The sequence below is a fragment of the Mesoplodon mirus genome (genome assembly GCF_964341445.2).
Source record: "Mesoplodon mirus genome assembly, chromosome: 15".
NCBI classification, from domain to species: Eukaryota; Metazoa; Chordata; class Mammalia; order Artiodactyla; family Ziphiidae; genus Mesoplodon; species Mesoplodon mirus.
This window is the reverse complement of record NC_138991.1, coordinates 75,857,305-75,884,173: the sequence shown is the minus strand read 5'-3', so window position 1 is coordinate 75,884,173 and position 26,869 is coordinate 75,857,305. Positions and strand designations below refer to the sequence as shown.

The window sequence follows — 26,869 nt, the reverse complement described above, 5'->3', positions numbered from 1 at the left end:
GGTTTCCACTGCCACCCCAGAGAAGCCAAGTTCTGCTGCCGGGCGACGGCGGTGAGACAGTTTCCCAGGCTAGTCTCCGGCCACCCAGAGCTGCTCGGAGGCCGCCTACAGGTGCAATCCCGGCACTGCGGCCTGGGCAGCGGGACGGGGAGGGTGCGAGCCCCAGCCCATCTGCATCTCTGCCTGCCTCTTGCAAAGCCTGCGCAGGGCCCTCCCTCCCCCGCCCCTCGTGCCAGCCGCCCTCTGCCCCCGGCTTCCCCTCCTCTGCCCCGGCGCGGTTTGGAAAGGAAGCTGGGAGCCCTCCGAGGCTCCGCAGACTCGGGTTTGGAAGAGGGTAGGGCGCGGCCGAGGCTTCCCCTCGAATCTGCGGCCAGCCTGGCTCCGGGAAAGTTTTTCAAAGTTCCCAGCAGCGCCTGCCCAGGTCGCCTCCGCGGGGCGAGCAGACGGCGGCCAGCGCGCCAGCCTCGCCGCCGCCGCCAGCCGCGCGCTCTGGGCGACTCTCTCGCTCGCTCGCTCGCGGGAAGCCGGCCCGGCTCCCGGCGGGCAGGCCCTCCTCCCGGGGCGAAACCCGCAGCTGACGCAGGCGGCTCGGAAGGCGGAAGCTGCCCCGCTCCGACTGCTCAGGCAGCGCCGCGGGGCCTACACCTGGGGCCCCGACGGGCGGCCAGAGGCGGCCGGCCCGAGGTGCCCGAGGGGGCGGTCCGCGCGGGGGGCCCCGGGCGTCTAAGTGGCTTAGCGCGTCCCAGAGCAACGGAGACCTCCCGTCCCTCCCCGCGCCCTACCCCCTACCCACTTCCCGCCTGGCCCAAAGCGCCCGAGGGCGGGGGCCTGCTTTGGGCCCCCAGACGTCTACGCGTCCCTGCGCGTCCCTGAGCCCCCTGCCCCTTCCAAGTTCCTCCCTGTACTCCCCCACCCCATCCAACGGGAGGGAAGGGGCGTGTCGGTGGTGAACACGCCCCTCATGAATATTAATAAGCGCGCATGCGCCTGCCAGGCGCGCTGGGTAGAGGTGGCTAGCCCCGGCCGCGGCTCCCAGACGGGCTCTCTGAGTCCCTCTCCGAGAGCCGGGCGGGCACGCGTCATTGTGTTACCTGCGACCGGCCCGCGAGCTGGGTTCGGGTTGTTTTTTTTTTTTTCCTCCCCTCCCTCCCTCCTCTCTAAGCAGCTGATCTGAAAGGGAATAAAAGGCTGCGCATAATCATAATAATAAAAGAAGGGGAGCTCGAGAGAAGGAAAGAAAGCCGGGAGGTGGAAGAGGAGGGGGAGCGCCTCAAAGAAGCGATCAGAATAATAAAAGGAGGCCGGGCTCTTTGCCTTCTGGAACGGGCCGCTCTTGAAAGGGCTTTTGAAAAGTGGTGTTGTTTTCCAGTCGTGCATGCTCCAATCGGCGGAGTATATTAGAGCCGGGACGCGGCGGCCGCAGGGGCAGCGGCGACGGCAGCACCGGCGGCAGCACCAGCGGCAGCACCAGTGCGAGCAGCAGCGGCGGCGGCGGCGGCGTCCCGAGTGCCCGCGGCGCGCGGTGCAGCGATGCGGTCCCCACGGACGCGCGGCCGGCCCGGGCGCCCCCTGAGCCTCCTGCTCGCCCTGCTCTGCGCCCTACGAGCCAAGGTAAGAGCCCGCCGGGCCACTCTCCTGACCCGTCCTCTTCTTTCCCTCGCGGCGCCCCGGACGCCTGCGGTTGAGCGTCTGGAGCGGGCTCGGTAGCCCTGGGGCGCCGGCTCCCGCCCCGGCCCCTGCGCCCAAGAAGCTGCACTTGGGCTGGGGGAGCCCCCGGGCTCCTAAATGTACCCTCCAGGCTGGGCAGAGCGCGCGTTCGCTCCGCTCTTGCTCCCGGGGCCGGGGGGGGGGGCAGTCGTATCGGTTTGCTCCCACTCTAGCCTCTCAAGCCCGGGAATCACGTTGAGTCCTTGCGCCCAGTTTTGTAAAATTATTTTCACTTGGCGCCAAGGGCTCGTCGGGGCGGGCGGGGACGGAGTCGCCACTTCCACCCTCGAAGAAAACAACTTTCCCCTGCGCTGACCTCCCTCCCTCCCTCTCTCGCCGGCAGGTGTGCGGGGCCTCCGGCCAGTTCGAGTTGGAGATCCTTTCCATGCAGAACGTGAACGGGGAGCTGCAAAACGGGAACTGCTGCGGCGGCGCCCGGAACCCGGGGGACCGCAAGTGCTCCCGCGACGAGTGTGACACGTACTTCAAAGTGTGCCTCAAGGAGTACCAGTCGCGCGTCACGGCCGGGGGGCCCTGCAGCTTTGGCTCGGGGTCCACGCCTGTCATCGGGGGCAACACCTTCAACCTCAAGGCCAGTCGCGGCAACGAACGCAACCGCATCGTGCTGCCTTTCAGTTTTGCCTGGCCGGTGAGTGACGGCCGGGGGCGGCCGGGCCGTGGTTTGCACCCGTGGGCCGAGCTCTGCTTTCTCTTGCGAGAGGAGAGGGATTTAAAGGGCCTTGGCTGGAAGCTCGGCGCTAACCAGGGATGTCTCTGTGGTGGCGGGGTTAGGGAGCTTTGGCTCTGTAGCTAGATCTCGGCAGGCCCCGGCCCCAGTGCTTTTTGCTAAGCGCACGAAAGTGGGACCCCAGAGCGGATGGTGGGGCAAGGCTCCTAGGAAGGCCGGTTGAAACTTACAGCGTGAAGGCCCGAGAGTAACCGCCCGAGGCAGGAGGTCATTATAGATGATCTTTGCTCAACCTTATTAAACCTGATGCGCCGGGGAAGGCGGCTCGGCACAGTTCTGGCCTCCGAACGCCGTCCAAATTGGCACCCTCGCGTTTCCCGTGAGCAGCCGGGAGGGCGGGTGTGTCCTTCCTGGAGGGCGTGGGGAGCCCACTTCCCGCTGCTCCCCGGGAGATTTCGGTGCGTGCGGGGGCGCGCGCCCTGGGCTGAGTAAGGCCAGGGGTGGCGGCCGCCGCCGGGGGGCGGCCGGGCTTTCCCCAGAGCTGTGGGAGCGGGAGCCACCCGCCCCCTGCCGGCCCCTTCCTGCCCTCGCCCCCGCGCGGCGTAGCCCTTGTGGCCTCACTAACAGCGGTTCCCGGGCTCTGGAACAGCTGTGTTTGCAAACTTCCCCGGGAAGGGCGGGGGTGCGCCCTCGTCCGGTGGGCGCGCGGGCCCCGCGAGCGTTGGGGGGCGTGCCGAGGCCTGGAAGGGGCGGCCCGAGCGAGGCAGCCCCTGCGGGTGCAAGTGCGCAGACCCACGACTCCGGAGCCGCTCGAGGCCCGGGCCCCGCTGGCCGACCCTGCAGCGAGGCCCTGGCAACGTCTCGAAATGGGTGGAAGGAAGATGAGTGTGATTGCAGAAGGGGAGGAAAGGGGAAAGTGTTGGTGCCCTCTGCCCCGCTCCTGCCGTCCAGGAGGCGTGACTCAGTACCAGGACTGGGGCTTGGCCCGGCCTGTGCTGGGCGGGTGGGTGGTGAGAGGGGGAGGTCGGTGCCCTGGGGAATACTCTTCGCCACGTGCTCTGATGGGGCGCACTCTGCTGCCTCCTATCGCGGGCTAGGGCTGCAATCGCAGCTGTGAGAAGGGAGGGGAGAGAGTCGGCCTTGGAGTGTGTGAGAAGCTCGGGGTGCCTCTCAAGGCCCGCGTTGACTGGGGCTGGCGTTATAAAGTGCCCTCTGCCTGGGTGGGATGAGACATTTATCAGAACATGCCATTAAAAGGGGCTTATAAAGACCTGTGGTTTGTGGAATTCTCTGAGAATGGAGGACTGAGTCTGTTGTGGGATCTCATTTTTACAAAGAGTGTTTATCTTGTTTGTTAATCCCCTTTAGGGAGAACTTTAAGCTAAAGAGGTTGGCCGCTTTTTAATCTGGCTGGGCCCAAGTTGACTGTGACGACTGACTGCCCTTGCCCTTGTCCGTGTGTTTGGAGGTAGGGGGAAGGGGCCTGCAGGTGGTTACACCCGCCTGGAGGATCAGTCCGGAGCCCCTCGCTTTTCACAAGACCATAAAAGGAATCTTATTACTGATGTGGAAAAGCTGCAGGGCTGGCTGAGGTTCATCTTGGAGAGGAGGGTCAGAGAAACGGCTGGGATGAACACAGGGAGCCTTGCTCCCCTGGCTGGCTGGGGAAAGTGACCCAGAAGGTGTGTCTGCCTCCTTTTGACACTTGGCAGAGAGCCCGAGATGGGGATGAGCGGCAGTGGTGTGTGAGGGCAGGGAGACGATTGATTTGCTGGTGCTCGTCTGTGGTTTCAGGCCCCGCGGGTCACCAACCATGAAATAGACTCTCGGCTTTTCTAGAATGGGGGAGACGGCTGGAGCTCACACTGAGAGTGTGGTTCTTTTGAAGCTGGGCCAAATGCCTGCGTCCCTCCTAAACAAGTCCCCACCCCACCGCCCCAAAAAGGCCTGCTGTGCAGCGTAAGCTTGACTTCCCAAGAGAGAGCGGAGGGTGGGGTGTGCCGTGTTATTTTCCCCAGCACGGTTGGAGAAACACCACAGTCTGTAACTTTCAAGAATGATTCCAGTGTGAGTGTTAACTGAAGTGAAAGCACTTAGGTAGCTGGATTAGTACCGAAGTAGATCGCACAGCTTCATTCAGTTTGGTAATTAAATATTAATGAGCGTGTCTATTTAAAGCTGATATCCTAAATAGGTAAGAGCTGAAGTTGGTATAGAATTCAAGATGGAACAAGGAGGATACAGGGTTTAAAAAAAAAAATCAAACCACCTTGAACTTCCTGGCCCCTAAGTTTCTAACCCTTAGGCAGCCACAATTAGCGTCCACGTGGTTCCTCCCAAGTTTGCTGACAGTGGCAGAGAGGTGGTTCAGGGTGCACAAAAGAAGGTCACTTTAGAAGGTGGTATAATTATGTGTTTTGTCTGGAATTATGACCCCAGTCAAACAACTGCTTGTGTTCTGAAGAGGAAGAGGAGAAAACGATCTGGTCAGATATGAAGTGTAATCCACAGGCCAGTGTCCTTGTGAGAAGCTCTGTGGTGTGGGCCTGCCCTCCAGACAGTATCTGATTGTGTCCCACTTGGGGTCTACTGCCCCAGCCGCAGCCTGGTGATGGTTTTCTTGCGGGGCTTCTAATAAGCATAGCAGTGCTGCTCGGAGGGGCTTGCCTTGAAGCAACCAGCCTGATTTATGATCCTCCAATCAGGGGACCCAGTGGTAAGGCCATACATTATCGGAGGTGATTAGGCTCAGTGGGAAATGATTGGGGAATAACCATTTAGAAATCACTGAGATGGTTAAGTTGCCCTTTCCAAAATTAGTACTAAATCCCAGGAGTGCCTGATAATTAAAAGTACATTAGTGTAATTACCACTAGCCAGCCCCAAAAGCTTTTTAGGAACTCCAGAACTCCAGTTAGCTGTACTGATGCTTTGCTGGCCCCGGGGTGAAGTGAATCTGGAGAAATCTGGGGGGAAGCAGTTCAGGTACCTGGTCGCTCGGCCTCATATTTAAATGCCATTGACATTGATAAAAGGCTTGCTGAGATCAACTTCCATCTTTTAGGAAAACCCAGTGAAGTGTGATTCTTGCATACCAGAGGGATGCCAGCTTTGGCCCCCTTCACACTTGAGGCCTGAATGACCAACGGCCAGGGGGTTTGGGTAAATCGGATGCTATAAGGTTAGTCGCAGACCATAACTGACACGCCCTTGCCTTTATGCCTTCCTCTGTGCTTTCGGGTCCCTAGGCCTCCGCAGATGGGTGGCCACGTGGAGGGATGGGATTCTCGTTTAGACTGGCTCCTCTCTGCAGTCAGAATGTGCCACCCACGTGCTCAGCATGCGTGCATACAAATAGCACACGTGTGTACGTGCTCAGAGCAAGGGACTTTCTGTGTATGGGGAAAACACCCTTTGCCCTAAGATACCTACCTCGAACTAAAGTGATGAAATGATATGTCTGCGTTGCAAAACCAGGCTGGAGAGAAAGTTGAGCTATGCCTGCTTTGTACTGAGTGTCTGCAGCATGGCTACTCCCCACATGGAATCCCTACTCAAGGTACTTGGTCTCTAATAGTTCTTTCCTCTTCCAGGTGTAACCTCTGTGTGTTCTTCCTCCTTGTTGTCTTGTTTCTTAGCAACTTATTCAAACCTCCAGTACTTATAGGAGTTTACAACCCACCAGCTTCACACCCATAATTCTACAGGGACTTCAAACATTTTTCAAGAATGGTGAAGCTTTTGGCATGGAGGCTGTTTGGGGGAGTTGGATGGTTAAGGAGGAGCGGCAGCAGCCACTTACAAAGCCTGTAGCCTCCCAGAAAGCCGGCAACCTGAATGCTGCCTAAAATCTTTACAGCAAATAGTTGTAAGGGACCTTTTGGATGGAAGGTATGTGGAAAGCTTAGCATAGAGGAAAAATGTGATTCATGAAAAAATGAAGCCAAGGCAACAGGGAGTCTTCACGTCCTGATCTGAAAACAGGAATGCAAACAGAGGCCTTGGCCGGATTCATAGCAGCCACTGGCCCATTGTAGGAGGGCCAGAACCTGGTTCCAATGCCAGGCTTTCAAGACTAGTTACAGTGTAAGAATGCGTAATCTCTGGATGTGCATACAATCAGCATGGTAATCCATAAAGGCAAATATTCCTGAGAACTCTCCCTTGGTAAACGTTCAGAGGCATGTTCCTACACTCTGCCCATTCAACCCCCAGGGTGAGGTTCCAAGCTGCTCCAGCTTTTAAATACATTAAAAAAAAAAAAAATTAGCCCTAAACAAACCTAACCTAGTTTTCAACTTTAGGAAGATGTTTGTTTTAGTATGCATGGGAAGTGATGATTCTTGTGTTTTCTAGAATGGTAGAGGCGGAGGGGTAGGGTTCTGGGTTCAGAAATGTCCTGCCTCTAGCTTGGCATGGGGTGGGGGTGAGTGGCTGTGTTGTGACTTCTTGCTGGTTTCTGATCACCGCGTGCACTACCCTGCCCTGTGGCCCTTGTTTCTAGGGCACCAGTGACATTTGTCTCTGGTGCATTGCATGTGCTGGGAGGACACGACAGCGTGGCTCGCAGTGGTTAAAAGTGGCACATAAATAGTCAAACGTTCAGGGCCCTCTATCAGTTCAGCCCAGTCTTTATGCGCTTCTGGTAAACGAGTAGAAAGGCATCTTGTTCAGGCTTGCTCTGTGTGAACCGGACGGTTGTGCTTGGCTGGTTTCTCGGTATTCTATCTATTAACCTCGCCACCCTTTTGTAACTGGTGCATTTAATTATCAGTGGGATGCTTTTCAAACAGGTAGGGGTAATGATGGGAAAGGGGGTGGGGGGCCTCTCATTGAGAGTCTCAAATCTGGATATGAGCTTCGGGGCCCCGCTTGGTGAGTCTTTGAGGTGGGCTTTCATGAGAAAATCACCCTTTGTAACCAGATCAGACTCTATTGAAATGTCAAGCCCTGCAGACTAAATTGCTTTCTGTGACTGAGGTCTCAGCCGGGATGCCATGGGGTGGTTGTCCTCCCTCCGTGCCTCACCTTGCCCAAACCCTGCCACACATGAATCGTCAGGGCGAGCGTGCATGTACCCACTCATGACATCTCTGGAGCCTTTATTGAATATGTTTGTGCTTGGAATGTTTTATACTCGGGCCACCCAGACGCAGGCAGGACAATAGTGTGGCCGAATTGACTGAAATGAGGATTACGGGGAATAATGCAGCCGCTGCACAAATAATGCAGATACAGGGCCAGCCACAGGAAGCGACAGTTGAGTCAGCAGAGCACAGGGCCCCAGACCGACCTGGGGCCGATGACTCTGTACAATGGCCCTGTGGGCGCTCCCAGGGCGCGCTCCCTGCCGCCTGCCCTGCAGCCCAGGCTTTTGGATGCCGCACGTGTGCCGTTTGCACGGTGGGCTGTTTGTGTCCATCGGCTTGGCAGAAGGGGAAGCAGCAGCTTCTCAGGGCTTGGTTTGGCTGCCACTGTTGCCAGGAAGAGGAAGCTCTCCGCTGCCAGCACACTTACCTTTGTGTCTCACGTCCCCCCTTCTTAATACGGCAATTAAGTGCTTACCACCCCGCCTGGTGCCAAGGTAACCACCATGGGGCTGGATGGGCACGGAACACAGGCCTCCTGCAGCCCCAGCGCCACGGGTGGGAGGAGGCGCCGGGGGCCCTTCGATGCCAGGACCCTCCTCGAGGTAGAATTCCAGGGGCGTCCTCCCTAGAGGTCCTCCTGAAAGCTGACCATTGCTCCTCCCTGCTGCACGAGAGTGAGAACCAGCTGCCGTGTTGCCAGGTTTCCCTGGAGCTGGGAAGACAGAAGCGATTCACACTGTGAGCCCAGACTGAAGATCTATCTGCTGGCTGCCCGTCCCTCCTGCTTTACCCCCAGGCCATTTTTCTGGAAAAATGTAAGGAAAAAGAGATGAATGCCAGGTAGCTTTTTATAAGAATCCTCTTCTCATAGTTTGAAACCAAGAAAAATCCAGGTGTTTGCTATCTTTTATGTTTTTTGCGGGTTGTTTTTTTTTTGTATGAACTTGTTAATAAGTTGAAACACCTGCCCGTCATCTCGCCTGCACCCCCTCCCAAGCCGTGAGAAGGGCCCTGGGACTTGGCCTCTCTAGGGTTAGGTTTGCAGTGGCCACTTGGGTGTGATGTGATTGTAGCGGAATGCCAGTTTGGGGCCTTGTACCCGGGCTTGACGGCATAAGGTGCACATGGTCTGGATCCCAGAGTCGGGATGTACATTCTGGGATGTATAGAGGTCAAGCGTGGGCCTGGGAAAACTTAAAGTTCCCTAGCAACTAATAATCATTGCCAAATTATCTCGATTGTTGATCTATAGTGTGAGGTTGGAGTGGGAGCTTAAGAATACCTCCTAATAGGAGCCTTGGAGAGAGTCCTTTTCTCTGAAGGCTGGGTGGGAGGAATCCTCCCGCCCCAGGAGGCTAGTCCTAGAACCACAGTCCCTTCTCTGAAACAAGGGAGAGAGAGACGGTCCAGGGCTGCTGCTTGATTTTTCTACCAGCACCTCGTTGCCAGTGCTGCAGCCCCCAGCCCCTGCCCCACCTTCACCTCCTAGAAGGCCGTTCATGGGGAAATCCTGATGCCAGCTGGTGTCAAGGGCTCTGTACTCCTCTTTCCCCTCAAGGTGGGGCGTGTTGGTCAGCGACTTCTGAGGTCTCCCAGTTCTGGGAGGATGAGTCCGGGAGAGAGCCTGGCCTTCTAGGATCTTGTGCAAGAACCAAGGATGCCCTCTCCCTTGAGCTTTAAGCAGAGTTACTACTGTTACGCCAGCTCGGTCCCGGGATGCCTTCCCTTTCCGTGGGGTTGTGGGCATATTGTGTGTTTAGTGCTTGTACAAGTCTGAACAAACTCCCGGGTACCGGTGCATTTAATCAGAGGATTAATTACAACAATATGTGGAAGTGGAGAACGTGGGTCTCGACGTGACCAGCAGATGAAGGGCTTCATTATCCAGAATCAGACCCACATCTGGCCTCATTTGGACTTGGCTGTCATGTCAGATCAGTAGAGAAACCTCTAACTTCTTGGTGCTCTCGGGGAAGAGTCCGGTAATTTGTAGGAAGTCCTAAGAAACACAGAGGCAGTAAATAAGGTGTAACTTTCACTAATAAAACACCAGTGACGACAGCAATGAATGTGGACCTCTGGCCACTTGCAGGAGAGGGCTGGGTATGTGCCCCGGCTTGCCCGGTTTTGCTTGCTTTTCTGAGCATTTTCCCACAGTTATCAGTGAGCGAAATGGAATCCTCCTCTGCTTTGAGTATGAAACATATTTCGGCTGAATTCCAAGGCGGGGTCTATCACAAGATATTTTTATGTTCAGAGACCTGCTGGGTCGCTGTGTGAGCAGTAAGCTTGCTCTGAGTTATGAATGAAGTTCCTTTTTTTTTTTTTAACCTCCCCCCTCTGTTTTTGCCTTCACCTTGTAGGTGGCACCGTATTATTTGATCAATATACGCTACTATTTCCGACATACTGGTACCTGCCTTTGACAAGGCAGGGATACATAAAAGGGTTCATGTGCCTTTCTTCCCTACTCTCTACCCCTTTGGATACATTTCCCCAGCACCAAGATAGCAGAAGTTTTCTTGAAACCCTGGTGTTTTGTGAGACTGACCTCATTCTAAATTACAAATGAAGATTTGAGTAAAAGTGGGAATTTGCTAATGGGCTTGGATTTGGGGGAGGGGGTGGCGCGGGGAGGAGGTGGAATTCTGAGATAAGCCTGGAAGATAAAAGGTACCTTCAGTAGAATGGCTGGCATCCCGCCAGTGTCCAGGGAATTTGTTTAGTTAGTGGACTCTGATTATTCCTGGAATGTTAGATCTTATTGACAGATAAGTTTATCAATAAATACAACCCATGGGGTGCAGCTCTTTCTTCCTTTTATACTTTGGTCCCTAGAGTCCGCCCCCCCTGCACCCCCAAGTTAGGTTACCGCCTTTGTCTTCAGAGTCTATTTGCACCTACCCCCCCCCCGCCCCCGCCCTGCTTCCTGGAGTCACCTGATACTTGTGGGAGCCGAGATGGTCTCACACAGACAGGGCTTTCAAAGGGGTTCTGCAAGGAAAAGGGGCCTCCCTGGGGACCTCCCCACCAGGGCCCAGAGTGTAACAGCAATCCCTAGCCCTCCTCACTGGGTGAGCGCCTCCACTCCCAGGTACAAACACCTGGTTAGGTTAGCTTAGAATCAATTCTTTGTGTGGTTTTCTCAAGCCACCAGGGTTAGAGTCTGGAAAGTTTGGGAAAAGCATTACGCAAAGTGTGCACAAGTCTAGGGAGATGGCATTTTTTGGTCGGGACTTTAGGCTGCCTGCATGAGGACCACGGGGGGGCCGGTGTCTTTTGTCACCCTGGGGTGGGTGCTAGGGGGAGGGGTGGGGAGTCGGTCTGGACCTAAACACCCAAGACCTCCCTTCGACAGCAAATACAGTTTCCATGTTGGCTGCATGGTTTTGTTTGGCAGGGCGTGCAGGGAGGCCGAGAAGGCCTGACCTTTGAGAGCTGACCCCCGTTTCTGAATACTGAGCTGTTGTTTATCTGTGTTACAGAGGTCCTACACTTTGCTTGTGGAGGCGTGGGATTCCAGCAATGACACTGTCCGTAAGTATCACCGCCATGGGCTGAGCGCGTGAGTCGGGAAGCACAGAGCTTGGCACCCGGTGCTTGTCAGAGCTGTCCCCAGGCTACTTCAGAGCTCTTCTGCCACCACCCCCCCCCAGACCTCTCTGTGGAGTCTTTTTCCATCACTTCCCCTAGAATTTTCACTTGGAATATTAAGTGGCCAGGACAGATGGCCAGTTAACTCAGTCCCTGAATAAGGCCCCTAGATTATCTTTGGGATAGAGATCTTAATGGTTTTACAACTCTAAAACCTTGTAGACTTGCGAAAGGATCAAAGTAGTGACTTTTTAAAAGTCCATTTAAACTTTAAGTGAGCATTTAATCTCCCATCGGAAAGATAAAGCCCGAAGAGGTGGCTTTGGGCTCTAAAGACAGACCTTGAATTTCACTCCTTGGGCAGGTGAGCCCCCAGCCGGTCAGGGTTTCCCACACTGTGCATGACAGGTGTTCCAGTGCCTCATGGCCATCACACTGCCCTTGTCCCCTTCTGAAAGGTGGCTCTGTTCTCAGCGCAAGCTGCTTTTCAGGGCTGCTGGGGGTGGGCGGGTGCTGGGGTCCGGGGAAGCCCTAGAGGATGCCAGTAGAAACGGCAGCATCTGTCTGGCTTAGAACGGAGTCTTTGCTCTTGGATTGTAGCTTCAAAATACGTTTCCCCTCCCTCGCTGAGACTGCCAGCCAGTTCCCTTTTTGCCAGCAGGATCTGGGTGGTTGTCATGGGAAAACTTGATTCACGCTGAAATCTGAGTCTGCACAAGAGGAGGGGTTGACCGGCCTGGTGTCTCTGTGCACGCCCCCCATCCCATCCCTCTGCGTGTCTCATCCTCTCTGACCCTTGGTGTGTTTGCTGCTAAGAACATTTCCCGCTCTTCTCACCTTGCTTTTTTCTTCCTGACTCTGGGACTGGTGAATAACCAGAGAGGGCACAGTGAGGGCCTGGAATCCAAGAGGCAGCCACTGCCCAATTGTCTTGCTGGACCACCTTGAGCCACTCGATCCCTTCTGAGCCCCGGTTGCCAGAAGCTCCAGGCCGTTTGGGTCACTCCTTGTGCTTTGGCATCTGAAGTCCAGATCCGTGGACCTTCCTCCCTGAGTGATACCCCCGTCCCACTGTTGGTGGAGGGAGGGGAGGCAGTGGCCTGCCTGGGCTGTGGCTGATGCCAGTCAGGGTCATGGGCACCTGTTTGTTCTCTGTTTCCTCCCCTGCCACACGCGTTGTGGGCTGGGTGAGCGTTATGTCACTGACCTGCTTACGATGGTAACTGTACATTGGGAAGATGGGGGATGGGGAGGGGGAAACAGGCTCTTCAGATGTCCTGGTGCAGATATTAACACAGGCTGGCTGGTGGCATGAGCATCCTTGAGGTTGACCCTGGCTCCTGGCAAGGCTGGGTTAGGACACCTGTCAGGGTGTGCAAGGGGCCCCTAGTGTTTGCAGGGCCCTTCCTGGGCCTTCCACCAGCCCACGGGTCAGGTAGCTGTTCCTCCGGGAAGCTGGTGCCCCTCCAGAGCTGCCCACGGTCGTGTGCCCCATTTTGGGGTTCTGGAGCCTCTCCTCTCTTGCTGGGAGGTAAAATCACTGGAAGGATGCAGGAAGACTTGGGGTAGAGATAAAGGGCTTTCAGACCTCTACTCTTGAAGAGAGGGGTTGCCTCAAAGTCACGGAATGCCCACTGCAGGGCATTGAGCCTCACTTTTGTGACCCTGGTGAGGAGGAACGGGGGTTTGCTGGGAGTGGCTTATCCACGTGCTTGTCCAGCCTCCCTTTTGCGATGCTTCCAAGGTATCTCGGATTCCAGCGTATTCAGAACCAAATGTGTCATCTTCCCTCCCCAAAAGCAGAGCCTGCCTAGGGCCCTTTATGGATGACTGGCACCAGCATTTGAACGCCCAGTACCAGAAGCCAGAAATCTGGACAGCACCCCCTGTGTACCACCCTCTCTTAGCATCAGTATCTACTCCACCTCCAAGTTCTGAAAATCTTATGTTCAGTGCTCCACACCCAGTCCTGACTGGGTTTGCCTCCCTCTAGCTCCCCTGCTGCTACCATGGTCCATGTCACCATCTGCTTACGCCTGAATTCTTACAGTAGCGGCTGAATTAATGCACCCCCATCTACTCTGGTCCACCTCCAGCACTTTCTCCATTCTCCTGCCATCTTCATCTTTTCAGAGCATAACGTTTGAGTGTCACCTTTACTGAGAGCCACTTGGTAACTTCCTGTTGCCCTTGGGACAGATCTTTGTGTGGCCCCAAAGCCCTTTACATGGCCCAGTCTTGTCTCCCTGCCAGCTCCATCTCACATGCCACGTTGTCATCTGTCATACCTGTATTCTTTCAAACCCCACCAGTCAACTTTCTGTCCTCAAATGCATCACATTCTCTCCTGCCTCAGGGCCTTTGCACATGCTGTTCACACTGCCTGGAATGTTTTGCTTTTACTCTCTTCACCCTCTGTCCCTCCCAAGGCACTGTCCTCCATGAGAGCAGACGCTGAGGATGTGTAGCAACCCAACTGGGGTTGGCTGCTCTTTGGGGACCAAACAAGGCTTCAGATTAGAGGCAGAGCCCTGAGCTTGGGAACAGAGAATTCCTTCTCACGTCAGCTCTGCAATGAACCCTCGGGAGCAGAGCCTGGCCCAAGTGATGTACGTTTTAGAAAGTATTTTCTGAGGCCAGCCCTCCAAGGTCATTGCTATTGCATTTCAGGACTGCACTATATAAGGATGCAGATTTTACTCTCTCCCCCAGAGCAAATTATTTCAGTTTCTCGTTCTGATCAATAGATATGTAAACACAGGTTGGCATACTTAGGTCCAGGTTTTCCTTATACTGTAGCCTTCTTGGTTAAGCCTTCTTGGTTAAGGTTTGTGGTTGGCGTGGTTCCAGGATTCTGCTCAGACTCGCCTCTCATCCCCTCCTCCTTGGCCTGCAAGGCTGTTGTGGGTTCTTTGTGCTCCATCTTCATGCAATTCAAGGTTGTAGGAAGGCCTGGCAATATCCCCTTCCAATTTTTTTTTTATTAGTTTCTGCTTTATAACAAAGTGAATCAGTCATACATATACATCTGTTCCCACATCCCTTCCCCTTCCAATCTTAAAAGCTGGGCTATCAACTGAACTACCCCAGAAACACTGGTAATGCCCTGAGCTGATAGGAAGTGTGATTCAGCGACAGCAGCTTAAAAGAAGCATCTCTGTAACCCAGATGCCAGAAAGCGCGTCACAGACACACTCAACCCCCTCTGGGCCCTTAGGAAAAATCTGTCACACAGGTGTGAAGTTAGTTATACAGACCTGTTAGCCCCATTGAGGATTCTGAAATGATGTCTTCACAACACTTCCTGGAAATAGAAAGCATACCAAACCACTGACTGACATGTCAGCCTGTGCCTTTAGGATTACCCCGGACTCTTGTCTGAATTGTTTGTTGTTGCAGCCTGCCTGAGAAGGAGCCATGGCTAGTGTGTTTAAGTAATCCCTTTATTAAGATCTCATCATCACATGGTAATAGCTCACTACACTTTTTCATTGAACCAGCAGAGGAAGCACACAGTTAATGCAGGGACATTTTTGTCATTCTTTGGCCTGTGTTTATTTGCAAAACTCAGGTTAGGAAAGCGTCCTCTGCAAGTGCTTCGTGCATGCCAGGGTGTAGGTCTGCAGGTATGCGGGCTTGTTCAAGGCCCGTCTTGCCCACAGGTAAAGAGCCCAGAGGATGAGGGCTGGGGCGCTGTTGGAAGTGGAGTGTGGCTGAAGCTGCCCAGGAGTGCCCGTCTCCTGGTCACCTGTGGGGTTTGCCTAGCCTTGCAGATGAGCACAGGCCCTAGGCCTAGAAAATCAGGGGTGTAGGTGGATAAGAATCACAAAGACACTGCAAGCAGTTGCTAACGGTCTCTCCAAGGTGGCCTTGAATTTGACAGGGTGTCAAGGGTTGGTGCTGGCAGGTTTAAGAAAACAAACACAGGACCAGGGTGGGTGCTGACTCGGGGCCTCGTTTCCTTTTCACGCCCCTCCCCTGAACTCCTGGCACCTGGAGTTTGGAGCTATTTTTGTACCTGTCTCTTCTCATACTAAGTGATAGGTGACCCCAGGGCAGGGACCACTTCTTCCTCCTGGAGCTGTTTGGGCCCCAGGCGTGTCTCTTTTCCTCAGTAGGCACTCTTTAAGGAGCCTGACTTGGCTCCAAAAAACCTTTAGTCTACCTGTCTGTAAACTGGGATGAATGCTTTTCCCATATGCCTTCTGGGCAAAGGTGAAAGGTGAAATGCATCAAGTTCGTGGTATTGTTATTTAAATGCCAGCTTAAGAGGTGGCAAAGTTTATAATTAAAAAAAAATTACTCTTTGGCTTCCAGTGAAGTTTGGAAATAGACACAGCCTTTCTAGAGCAAGACACAAAACTCTAAAACCCGAAAAGAAAGATTGCTAACCTTTACCTGGAATAATGAAATTTCCTCAAGAATAGCCTTCCATAAGGGGTCACTTTCTATCACATGTAAAGAGCTTTTGCAAACCAGTATGACCAAACAGCGCAATAGAAAAGTTGGCAAAGGAGAGAAACAGATTGAAGTTCAGAGGAGCCTATACACATGGTTTTGTCGAAAGGGTGCTCACCATCACTTAATTAAATACCCATTAAATCAGAAAGTCTGATAACGCAGTGTTGGCACTGCTCTTGGGTAACAGTTTCCTTTGCTGGTGGGAGGGCAGACAGATGGGACTTTTGTTCCTGGTGGTTTGGGTTTTCTGGGCGGAAGTGTGTTGGTTGTGTGTGTCTTCTTCGATCCAGCACTTCCATTTCTGGGGTATTTCTTTCTTCTAGAACCACATACAGGTAATATGTTCAAGGATGTTCCCTGTGGCTTTGCTTAATAGCCAAAGGCCAAAACAACCTCAGTGCACATGTTGGGAACTAGGTAAATGATTTCACTTTATTTCCAGACGAAGAAATACTACATGCCCAGTAAAAAGGGTAAATGTGTGATGGGGAGGGAGATGAATGGCTCACTTTTTGCCCTTTTGTGTTGTTTGAATTTTGTGCCGTGTGCATTTGTTGTTATTAAAAGGCGTCAAAATGGTCGGGGGAGAAAGCTCTGATATCTGATGTAAGTGTTGGTGTGATTAACCCTTTTTTTTTTGCCTCTAGAACCCGACAGCATTATTGAAAAGGCTTCTCACTCAGGCATGATCAACCCCAGCCGGCAATGGCAGACGCTGAAGCAGAACACGGGGGTTGCCCACTTTGAGTATCAGATCCGTGTGACCTGTGATGACTATTACTATGGCTTCGGCTGCAATAAGTTCTGCCGACCCAGAGACGACTTCTTTGGCCACTATGCCTGTGACCAGAATGGCAACAAAACGTGCATGGAAGGCTGGATGGGCCCTGAATGTAACAAAGGTGTGTGTGGGCGTGCCTGGTGGGTTAACCAGCTACTGATGGCTGTCACTTTGGGTGTCATGTTCTCACCCCCCTGCCATCAGGTGGCTTTCTTGGGTATGGTGAGATTTGGGCTGTTTTCTAGGCCTGAAGCACGAAGATGCTGTTGGTACCCCATCCCCCAGATGCTTTGAGCATTGGCTGCTAACAACATCTCCTTCTCTGGAGCGTTGTCCTTGGCCAAACAGGTGCCACTCCACGCCCCGTCCTGCCAGCTCACAGTCTGTGAATGGCTGACATGGGCGTAAGAAGGCCACAGCCCCCTTTGCGTTAACCCTGGGCTACAGTTCACACTCCAGAGTTTCCCCTGGGATCAGGCTGAGGCCAGGCTCCCGCTGAGACCACATTCTTGCTCAGCTTCTTGCCCTGCCCATCTGCTGCCCTCTACCTCTTTCTCTGTACCCGAACCCCCTTCTCAGGCTCTGCGTTTTAAGGCATCCAACGCGAAACAGATGCCAGGTGGACTGGGTTAGCCCAGCCAATGTCTGAACAGCTTGTGAAAAATGACAGCCCTTGGCTCAGGATGGCCTTACGGCAGCTTACGGCAGCTTTCACTGGGCATCTCTGGGGGCCGTGGTATTGAGGGCGAGTGGTGAACTGAACGCCTCCACAGTGGGATAAACTTCCAGACCTCCTGTCTACTGTCCCAGCCCCGTCTATTGGAATACAGATGTTCACAGAATCATCTGTGGTCTTTACCTTTACAAAGCTTCTAATTCATAGCAAATTGGTGTATAATTCTAGTCAACCATGTAATAGGCCCTCACGAACATTAACGCACTCTGCTTAGTTCACATAATTTGGTAAATTCCTTTAAGATAAACTCAAGTTGAAAAACGAATTTTTGAACTGTGACTGAAGGGTAAGGCAAAGAGAGGAATTTGCAGGTCTCCTGGGCAATATTGCTTTCTTAAATAATTAGAGACAAGAGTGAAAAGGATGGCCTTTCTGGGATCCAAATGAAAGGATTGATACAACGTATTTTAAATAGTTGGTATCCTAAAAATCAGTAACAATTACTTAAAAAGTATCTGCCTACTATTTTTTAATGTCTGTTCAAAAACTTTTTTCAGTAAAGGAAGCAGAATGGTTTTGTGTGGATACTTTGCAAAAAAAAAAGAAAAAACAAAAACAAAAGTACCACCAGATCTGGCCCGTGGATTAGCCTGCCAAGTGAAGCCGGGCTGGTTGGCTTTGTGAGTCCCATGGGATTTTTGAGATACCAGGCATTTGGTCAGAGGGTTCTGAGGAAGCTGGGGTACAGAGTGGGGAAGATGACAGAGTTGAGGAAGGATTAGACCTCCTTTCTGCTTTTGGCGAGGGTGGGAATTGACCGGGAGCAGCGCAGCTATTGTTCAGAGACTCCGTAAAGCTCCCCTTGCCCCACCTGCTTGCCTGCATTTTGTCCCCAAATGCTATCATGTTTGAGGGTCTGCTAGCATGGCCTTGAAGTTTAAAGCTGGGTTTGTTCTTGGGGCACCTCCCGTCTTCCTCTCCTTACAGTGGGCTTGATACGAGATCTCTTAAAATAGTGGATTTTGTTGGCTTAATGGACAAGGCCATTCTCATGATGGTGACAGTGCAAGAAACTGGCAGTGTGCTGACACCTCCTTCTGTGTTTTTTGCTTTTTTACAGCTATTTGCCGGCAGGGCTGCAGCCCCAAGCATGGGTCTTGCAAACTCCCAGGTGACTGCAGGTAAACAACTAAACTCATTTTTTTCCTAATAATGATCCCTTTAATACAAGAGGAGGACTGACTTTATTGTGAATACGCCTCTTTTACTTTGGAGGACAAGAAAGCGTTACCAAAAAAAAAAAAAAAATTTTTTTTTTCAAGTAGGCACATCCGAAGCTTATTAAATTATACCAGCTGTCCAGTGAAATGCACACGCTTTTCTCTTGGGGGGAAAAAAAAAACTCTTCTGGGCATAGTCAGTGACTTCATGTATTAACGGTTCTGTAAATTGATAACTCGTTTTTATAATCTTCCCCTTAAAGTGCTAATGGACTAGATGGAGGGCTGTGGGTTTGGTTTTTGCGGCGGTCTCTCTCCTCCTCCACCCCCCAGCCCCCGCCTGGTTTTCTGTCTCCCAGCCCTCCCCCACTTTTCCCATCAATAGGGGAAAGTGGAGCATTCTTTAGAATGGGATTAGGACAATCTCCTGGCCCCTTTGCAGGCGGGAGCCTGGCCGGTGCTGAGAGGTTAATGGCTGCGCTGGAATCTTGTCAGTTGAGCCTGATGAATGTAGACTTTTGCTGCTGGCCTTTGAAGTCTGTTCTTTTATGGTCCCGGACAATGCAAGAAGCCAAATGGAGACCTCCCCCACGGCTTCCCGATTACAGGTTTTGGAACTTCTTGAAATGTACATCATGCCAATCTGGGAAAGGCTTGTTTCAGGAAATACTGTTGGTGTCTGTGGCATTTTGACATGATCGCCCACTTTACTCTCCTCCCAAATCTGAAGGATTAGCAGATTTAATGTGACACTCAATGCTTCCTTTGGGCCTGTCATGTTTTCCCCCAAAGCTACCCCAGTTTGAGCCCAGGGAAGCTTAGGAATCCTTAGTCTAAACCAGTGCATCTCAAACTGCCGTTACCTGGGGCTCTAGTGATGACGCAGATCCTGATTCCATAGCTTGGGGTGGACTCAAGTCTCTGCATTTCTAACAAGCCCCCAGCAGTGCTGCTCTTGCTGGTGGGGGGGACCGTACTTTGGGATTCACTGCCCCCAAACCTCAGTACTCAGAGTGTCATTCCCTGAGTTAACCAGGGACATGTGGAAATGCAGGTTGCTGGGTGCCACCCCACACCCACGGAACCCCAGTCCCTAGGCTGGGCCCAGAAATCTGCATTTCGACAGGCTGAGCACAGCCACAGGATTTCGCCACTCCAAAAATCCTGAAGACCCCTGTGGTCCTCCGTACCTTTGTGCACCCGCCACCGCAGCGCCCCTCCCATGCAGCGGGGAGCTCTGAGCTCTGGGGCTTGAAGCTGAAGTGGGAATCAAGGCAGCTGGAAGTAAAACAAAACCAGGCTGGCCTGACATTGTCTCTTCCTGCCCTTCAGAAAGATAAGTTTACTTTCTGCAAGACTGAAGGGCTTCGCCTGCGAACCCCCATCGCTGGTGGCAGCAGACTGTGGTATTTAACAGTGTTACTGTCAAGCTTGGGGGCAGGCGCTGCTTTGTGAAGGTCGTTCCCGAGAGTCAGATCAGCCGTGCTCTCAGGGACTCTGCTGCGCCCGCTCCGTGCTCAGCACGCGGTTGCTCAGCTCAGATGAGTATCAGCCGAGGGCGACCTCGATTTCTGCTCCTGTCATCAGAATAAACACACTGCTGCCTGGGGAGGGCCCTCCCAGCCAGAACAGCAGGCTTTGTTTCCAGAGTTTAGGCCTTTCTCTTTCGAAGTCTCCCTCCCACTCCCTGCCTGGACTCGCAGGCCCTTATTTACTTAAGGTGTGACTTTCCCACACATCATTTGCATGGTCTCCCAGACCATCTCCTTCTCCTTCCCTTGAAAGAAAAATCAAAACAGAACCTTCTCACCAAGGAAGTTCTGGTTGCGTCCTGCTCCAGAAATAGCTGATGGCAAGTTACCTGTAAGTTGTCCTTTGGATCGTGTATTACAGAGGTGTGTTTTGTCTTGTTCTTTCCCCCACATGAGAAAACTTTACTGCTTCTCTTGCTCCCAGGTCGACCTGGAATCCCTTTTTCTGGGTGCACAGTCTTGCTTTATTGTGAGCCTGCCAATAATATCAGACTCAATTATGAATCATCCTATGAGGAAAGTCACTTCAATTTCTCATGAGAACCTTAATCATATATTATTAAACTGGGATAACCTTGTGGATGCCTCTTTTAGGGTCAGTATTTTTATTTGTTTTCTTTTGAAGTCATCCAGGGCCTCTTGTGGTTCCTTTCTTATGCTTGGGTATCCAGCTCTTGCTAATTAAGAGCTGAGGCGGGTCCTCAGCTGCCTCTTATTCCTTTTATCAAGCAAATTGAAGAGGTGTCGTGATCCTTCATCTGGAAGGGAATGAGGGAAAGACTACGAATAATGCTATTTCCCAATCCGTTCCTTCTTAATATCTACCTTTCAAACTGAGAACATCAGTCTTTTACCAAAGGCATCCCTGTGACCTCCCACTAACTTGAGTGTCCACTTTTTAAAAAAACTTCTACCAGAGGATTTACTTTGTTCTTATTTTACTCCTTTAACAGTGCCTTGTCCTTTAGACCAGAGTTTCGTTTTAGATAAACCAGAATCCTCTGTCTGATTTTTAAACCACACAGCCTGGTGGTTCTTTGTATTGGGGCGTGGATGGCTTGCTTTTAGAAGTTAGGAAGTGGTGAGTCAGAATTCTCAGGGGCTGAGTTGACTCTCGGCCGGGCCGTGGATGATTAGCGATTAGCTGGATCCCTGTAATTTTCCCATGACAAGGACTTTTAGCCCACCTCCAGCTCTCTGGACGCAGAAAGCCTTTCCTTCTTTGCGGGGGAGGCGATTCTGACCATGGCTTTCCCGGGTCCCGTCATGGAAATATTTGCTGGTCGCTGTTTCTGGCTCACCCCACCTTCACTCCACTGTGGGCTGGCCCCCGTGCCCCGAGACCAGCTCCTGTTTGCTAGAGCTTGATTTCTGAGAAGGCAGTTAGAGTTTCAGAGGGCTTGAAACTTGAGGGGAGAGTATCTGAGCCCCTGCCCCAGGTGAAGGTGTATGTTTGTGTTTTTGTTTGGGGATCAAAGGCACCATTTGGCCTCTAAAGAGTCCGATTAATGAGGCGCTTATAAAGGAAACTCGACTCCCTTCCCCAATATGAGATAAACCAAGTTGACTTTGTGTGTGTGTGTGCAAAGTGAGAAATAACTATAAAATAAATTAGCCTAAGTAGCCACGAGGGCGGCGGGTCATAAATCATGTACGGAAATGGTTCCAAGCGCTGTTGCTTTCCTCGTCCTCCCTGCAGAAATGGGTTCAGAGATCCTACCCCATCTCTCCAAGGAAGTGTGCCCCTCTCCCTCCTTGTCTGATTTCAGGGAGCCTCCTTGGGAGGCAGTTTCCTACCGCACTTGGTGTCTTGGTGCATTTTTGTGTGCTGGGGTCCCGACTTGCTGCTGAGACACAGCCCAGCCGAGCTGCTGTGTAAAACTTGCCCAAAGGGCTGCGTCTGCAGAGGCTTTCGCATGGCTATTGTCACTGCAGGGAGAGCCCTTTCCTTCCCCCCAGGGGTTGATTTATTCCAAGCCTCCACCCTGGGCTCATGGGGGAGCCTGAGAAGAGAGAGGGGCTTTGTGGAGGGCAGCCCAGTGCTGGCCTCTCCCCAAACAGCCCTCCTTTTGTTGGGAGTCGCCTGGGAGGGGACCTCAGTCCAACTGGGAAAACGTTTGCTTAGAGGGAACCCCCGGACAGACCTTGACAGTCTACCATCCTGTCACCAGAAACAGCAAGCCTGGGCTTTGCATCCTTGTGTTTTTCTGGCTCCGATCTCCCTGCAAGTTCTAAAGGGTAAAGCAGGGTTTGCTGTGTGTCCCCAGGTGCCAGTATGGCTGGCAGGGCCTGTACTGTGACAAGTGCATCCCACACCCAGGGTGCGTCCACGGCACCTGTAACGAGCCCTGGCAGTGCCTCTGTGAGACCAACTGGGGTGGCCAGCTCTGCGACAAAGGTATGTCTGGGGAGGGCCCGGGCGGAGCTGGAGGTCGGGGGTGGGGCGTGGGTGATTTGGTTTGTACTGTCATTTATTTTTATTTGCAGGGGCTTTTATTCTAAATCTGTTTGAATTTGCCTTTAACCCTGTGAATCTGGGTCAGTTTCCCTCGGTTTTAGTTTTTAAAAGAGGAATGGGTCTAGGAACACAGTGTTTCTGGTCTTTGAGTGACTTCTTTGGGGTCTTTTTGGCAGATCTCAACTACTGCGGGACCCACCAGCCGTGTCTCAACGGGGGAACTTGTAGCAACACGGGGCCTGACAAATATCAGTGCTCATGCCCCGAGGGGTACTCAGGACCCAACTGTGAAATTGGTAAGTGGTCCAGGCACAGTGAGATCCCTTTGTCTAATTTTTCTGTACACTCAGCTTAAATACCCTTAGGGACTCGTCAAAAGATGAAAATATCCTCCAACGTTAAGACCTGTCCTCCCAGCTGTTCCGTGGGTCTTTGAAACCTCTGTCTAGTTGCTCAGGTGGTTTGGGTGCTGCTGATTGCATCGGGGGCGGCGTGTACAGGGCAGTGACCCAGCTCTCAGGTCAGAAGCTTGGAGAAATGGGGCCGGAGAGCTTAGCAAGAAAGATGACTTCCTTTCCGCCCCAGACACAGCGGGGTTACGTCCCACACCTGCTTTGATTTCTTGAAACGAGCTGGAGCTGGTGGCCCAGGTGTGGGATTTGGTTGCCGGGGAGAGCTAGGTAGCCTCTCGGTGGGTGCCCCTTGCTGACTGCTGTGCTGGTGTCCACAGCGGAACACGCCTGCCTCTCTGATCCCTGCCACAACAGAGGCAGCTGCAAGGAGACCTCCCTGGGGTTTGAGTGTGAGTGTTCTCCGGGCTGGACCGGCCCCACGTGCTCCACAAGTAAGTCTGCGTTTTGGCCTGTGTCCTTTCTTGGCGGGGGGAGGGGGGTATTGTGTCAAGATACAGGGTTGTGGGTCCCACGTCCGTCTCAGTGATGGGTCTGTCTCGGTGGGAGGGGGTCTGGTGGGGAGGCTGGCCTGAGCTTCCGGCCTCTGCCCTTGGAAGTCTCCTGGCATCCCCATCCTAAGGCACCCCGCTAAGTTAGCACATGCATCTCTGACTGGAAGAAACTCGCTCGTGGGGTAGCTGCGTCTTTCTCCCTGGACTTGTGCCTCCTCTGAACTGAATCACGGTTATTCTCCTCGAAGCTGTACAGAGGATGCCTGCGGGGGAGGTCGTCACTACTGAATTTCATGGTGGGGACAAATTTTGAAAGAGGGACCCAGGGCTACAGAGTGACAGTGGCTGCGGGACTTGGCCGCACACAAGGACTACCCCAGTGCTTCCCAGTACAGGTCTCTGGGTCCTACGGTTTTCCTTTGGAATTGGGGAGTTCGTACCTTCCACAGGCTCCTGGGGACTTCCCTGGTGGTGCAACAGTTAGGACTCCGAGCTTCCAGTTCAGGGGACGCAGGTTCGATCCCCGGTCGGGGAACTAGGCTCCCACATGCCATGCAGCGCAGCAAAAACAAAAAACAAAACACACACAAGCTCCTGGATTTCAGAGGTGCAGCCAGGCCCGAGGTCCACGGTCATCAGCCCCCTGAGAACAGCATGCAGCACGGTTAAGGAGCTGGGTTCCGGGGTTGGATCACCTGGGCTGGCACCATGGCCCCGCCACCTGTCACCATTGTGAGACTGTGGTCACTGCCAACCTGTGCCCTGTTTAAACGGGAGAGTAGCAATTCCCATCTCCTAGGGGTGGGAAGGCTCGGTGAGCAGGTTCATGAGGAGAGCCTGGCACCTCCTACACGGGCAGGAGATGAATCGCTAAGAGGCCTCGGGAGTCTAGTGCAGAAGGGGGAGGTTGGGCACTCCAGGCATGTGATTTTGGGAAAAGTCTGTGAGTAAACAAGAATATGATTTTTTCTTCACCAGCGAAGAAGTTATTTTTCCTTACCTCTCCTTAGTTACCTCTGTGCCATGATGAAACTTTTCTTTAAAAATAAAGGGTAGGCAGAGAGAGATGTCCTGAGTTACCCAGGGCTGATGCTCCGGGGATCCAGCTGGTCTCCCGCCCGCTCAGGTTGCGGATTAAATGAACTGGGCCAGTGGGGGATTTAAAGCTAAAATCAGGCCTTATCGTCATCGTAGCAGTCACTTGCAGCAGGTGTCTGGCTCTTAAGTGAAGGCCCCTCATGTGAGGGGTGGTATTAAATTATCTAATTGTCAAATGGATTGAGATTAAATTGCCAACCCTCTCCTCTTTTTGTCGAACAGACATTGATGACTGTTCTCCAAATAACTGTTCCCACGGGGGCACCTGCCAGGACTTGGTTAACGGATTTAAGTGCGTGTGCCCGCCCCAATGGACGGGCAAAACGTGCCAGTTAGGTAAGAGAATTCCTGCACCGGGCCTGGCTTGATCCGAGCGATTAAGGGAGATGTGCAAGTTTGCGTGCCATCGTACCGAGAAGTCATTTATTATCTAGGGGTCCAGCCAGCGGGCCTGGAAGAAATAACTCGCATGCAAATGGCCTGGCTCTTTGAGGCCCTGTGGGAAAGTCGTGGGATTCCTTGAACCATGTCAATCGTCTGTCCGAGGAGTGTTCAGCTGGGTTCCAAACGGGGATGATCTCACGAGGAATGAGCTGTCTGCATTCTTTTTTGCCACTATTAAATCCCAGCAACTAGGCTGCGCTGGGTTTTGCACAGAAGTGCCTAGTGGCTTTCTTCTGTCCTGTCGGGGGCTAGTTGTTAACAGCAGCTGGAATGTTATCAATTAGCATTCCTTACTGGAGCATGGCTAGGGGAGACTGTTCAGATGTTCAAAGTAGTATCTCTTATTTAGCTAGCTTATTAAAATGTCTCGTTTCAGACAAACTATTGGTATGGTGGGTTTTTTTTGAGGGGGGAGGTGGGGTAGGACCCCATTTCTCACTGTTCATCCTCTCTGTTTTTCAGATGCAAATGAATGCGAGGCCAAACCTTGTGTAAATGCCAAATCCTGTAAGAATCTGATTGCCAGCTACTACTGTGATTGCCTCCCGGGCTGGATGGGTCAGAATTGTGACATAAGTGAGTGTGAGACTGTTTCAATTTTGATTTTCATGAAACTGGGGTGTTGAAGGCGTTTGCCAGCCGTACTCAGGCTCCAGGTCTAAGACTTGAGTAGTGGAAGGAGAACCTTATAGAGGGAATGTTTTTGGAGAGGGAGTGATGGGCACAGAAATGAAAACATACACGTTATCAGGCTCATTAGCTGGTAAAACACGGCTGTACTCTGATAAGGTGGCTGAAACAATGATGTGAAGTTTCAGTACCTCAGTCTGGAAGAACTAAGGAGTGTTCCCACCAATCACCTTATTTCACGAGACGCACACAAGAAATCTGATTGGAGGTTTTTATCCGTCCTGAGCAGAGAAGGCTTTTCAGTTAAGCCCAGTTTCAATGTAAATTGCCCCTCCAATACGGTGACTTGTTTATTTTTTAGATATTAATGACTGCCTCGGCCAATGTCAGAATGACGCCTCCTGTCGGGTATGTAAATCTTTGCTTATATCAAAACCTTAGTGATTGACAGACAACAAGCCTTAAGATTTATGTGACCCTGGGAAAGCTCTGTCCCTGAGCGATTTTAAAATGCAGGTGAAAAGTGAGTCTCTGGAAGTTTCACTCAGGCTCATGTTACCCCAGCCTCCCGGGAGTCATCTTGAAGGCATGTACATAGAAATTCCTCTCTCACATTTGGAGAGGTTTGGCATCTCTTTCAGTGAATCAGCTGAAGCGCAGCAGTCACGCTGAACCACTGAAGCCCTGTGTTTGTGGAGCACCTAGAAAAAAAGCATGTGTTTCTCACCCTCCTTCTCCTCCCTCCAGGATTTGGTTAATGGTTATCGCTGTATCTGTCCACCTGGCTATGCAGGCGATCACTGTGAGACAGACATCGATGAGTGTGCCAGCAACCCCTGTCTCAACGGGGGTCACTGTCAGAACGAAATCAACAGATTCCAGTGTCTGTGTCCCACTGGTTTCTCTGGAAACCTCTGTCAGGTGAGCCGAGCTAGAGCGTCCGATGGCCAAGTTTTCACAGGCAGTCTCCCCCCACTCCCTTCCCATTCCCGACACTGTCTGGAGCCTCCTATTGACTAGGGATCTCTGCTAGACACACGCCGTGGAAGGAGGGAGATGAGTGATTTTCTTCCCGTTGTCCGGTAGCCTGTCGATTTCTCTTTGTCCGTTTCATCCCAGACCCAGCACTCTCTCATTCTGCCTTGTTGTCTCAAACGCGTACCTGGACAGTCGCTAGGACACAACCGTAAATCATGCTGGGTGTTCTCCTAACAGAAGCAGACGGAAGGGTCAAATTCCAGTGGCCGCTGCCCCAGAGGAGTCATAATCACGCCTTTGTTTTACTTTGTGTCCCCCCTCCCCTGCCCCTGGTCCTCGCAGCTGGACATCGATTATTGCGAGCCCAATCCCTGCCAGAACGGTGCCCAGTGCTACAACCGTGCCAGCGACTATTTCTGCAAGTGTCCCGAGGACTATGAAGGCAAGAACTGCTCCCACCTTAAAGACCACTGCCGCACCACCCCCTGTGAAGGTACCTCCCTCCCCGCCAGGCTTCTGGCTTGTCTTCAAGGCTGCTGTCCTCTGCCCCTTTGTCACCGCCCCGTGACACTCGGAGGGAAGCCAGAACACGTGGAAACAACCTATTC

At 52.6% G+C, this 26,869-nt stretch overlaps 1 protein-coding gene across 1 annotated transcript in view; it reads left to right on the top strand.

The window, feature by feature from the left end:
* The first annotated feature begins 986 nt into the window (after window positions 1-986).
* JAG1 (jagged canonical Notch ligand 1) overlaps window positions 987-26,869 on the top strand; it is a 35,103-nt gene continuing 9,220 nt past the window's right edge. Inside the window, exons 1-13 of the mRNA XM_082645294.1 lie at window positions 987-1,611; window positions 2,051-2,356; window positions 10,971-11,022; window positions 16,188-16,442; window positions 18,118-18,178; window positions 22,017-22,147; window positions 22,384-22,503; window positions 22,938-23,051; window positions 24,432-24,545; window positions 25,116-25,229; window positions 25,645-25,691; window positions 26,031-26,204; window positions 26,604-26,754. Of these exons, the coding sequence (XP_082501420.1) occupies window positions 1,531-1,611; window positions 2,051-2,356; window positions 10,971-11,022; window positions 16,188-16,442; window positions 18,118-18,178; window positions 22,017-22,147; window positions 22,384-22,503; window positions 22,938-23,051; window positions 24,432-24,545; window positions 25,116-25,229; window positions 25,645-25,691; window positions 26,031-26,204; window positions 26,604-26,754 (1,720 nt within the window). The 5' untranslated portion in view covers window positions 987-1,530. The remainder of the gene's footprint in view (window positions 1,612-2,050; window positions 2,357-10,970; window positions 11,023-16,187; window positions 16,443-18,117; window positions 18,179-22,016; window positions 22,148-22,383; window positions 22,504-22,937; window positions 23,052-24,431; window positions 24,546-25,115; window positions 25,230-25,644; window positions 25,692-26,030; window positions 26,205-26,603; window positions 26,755-26,869) is intronic.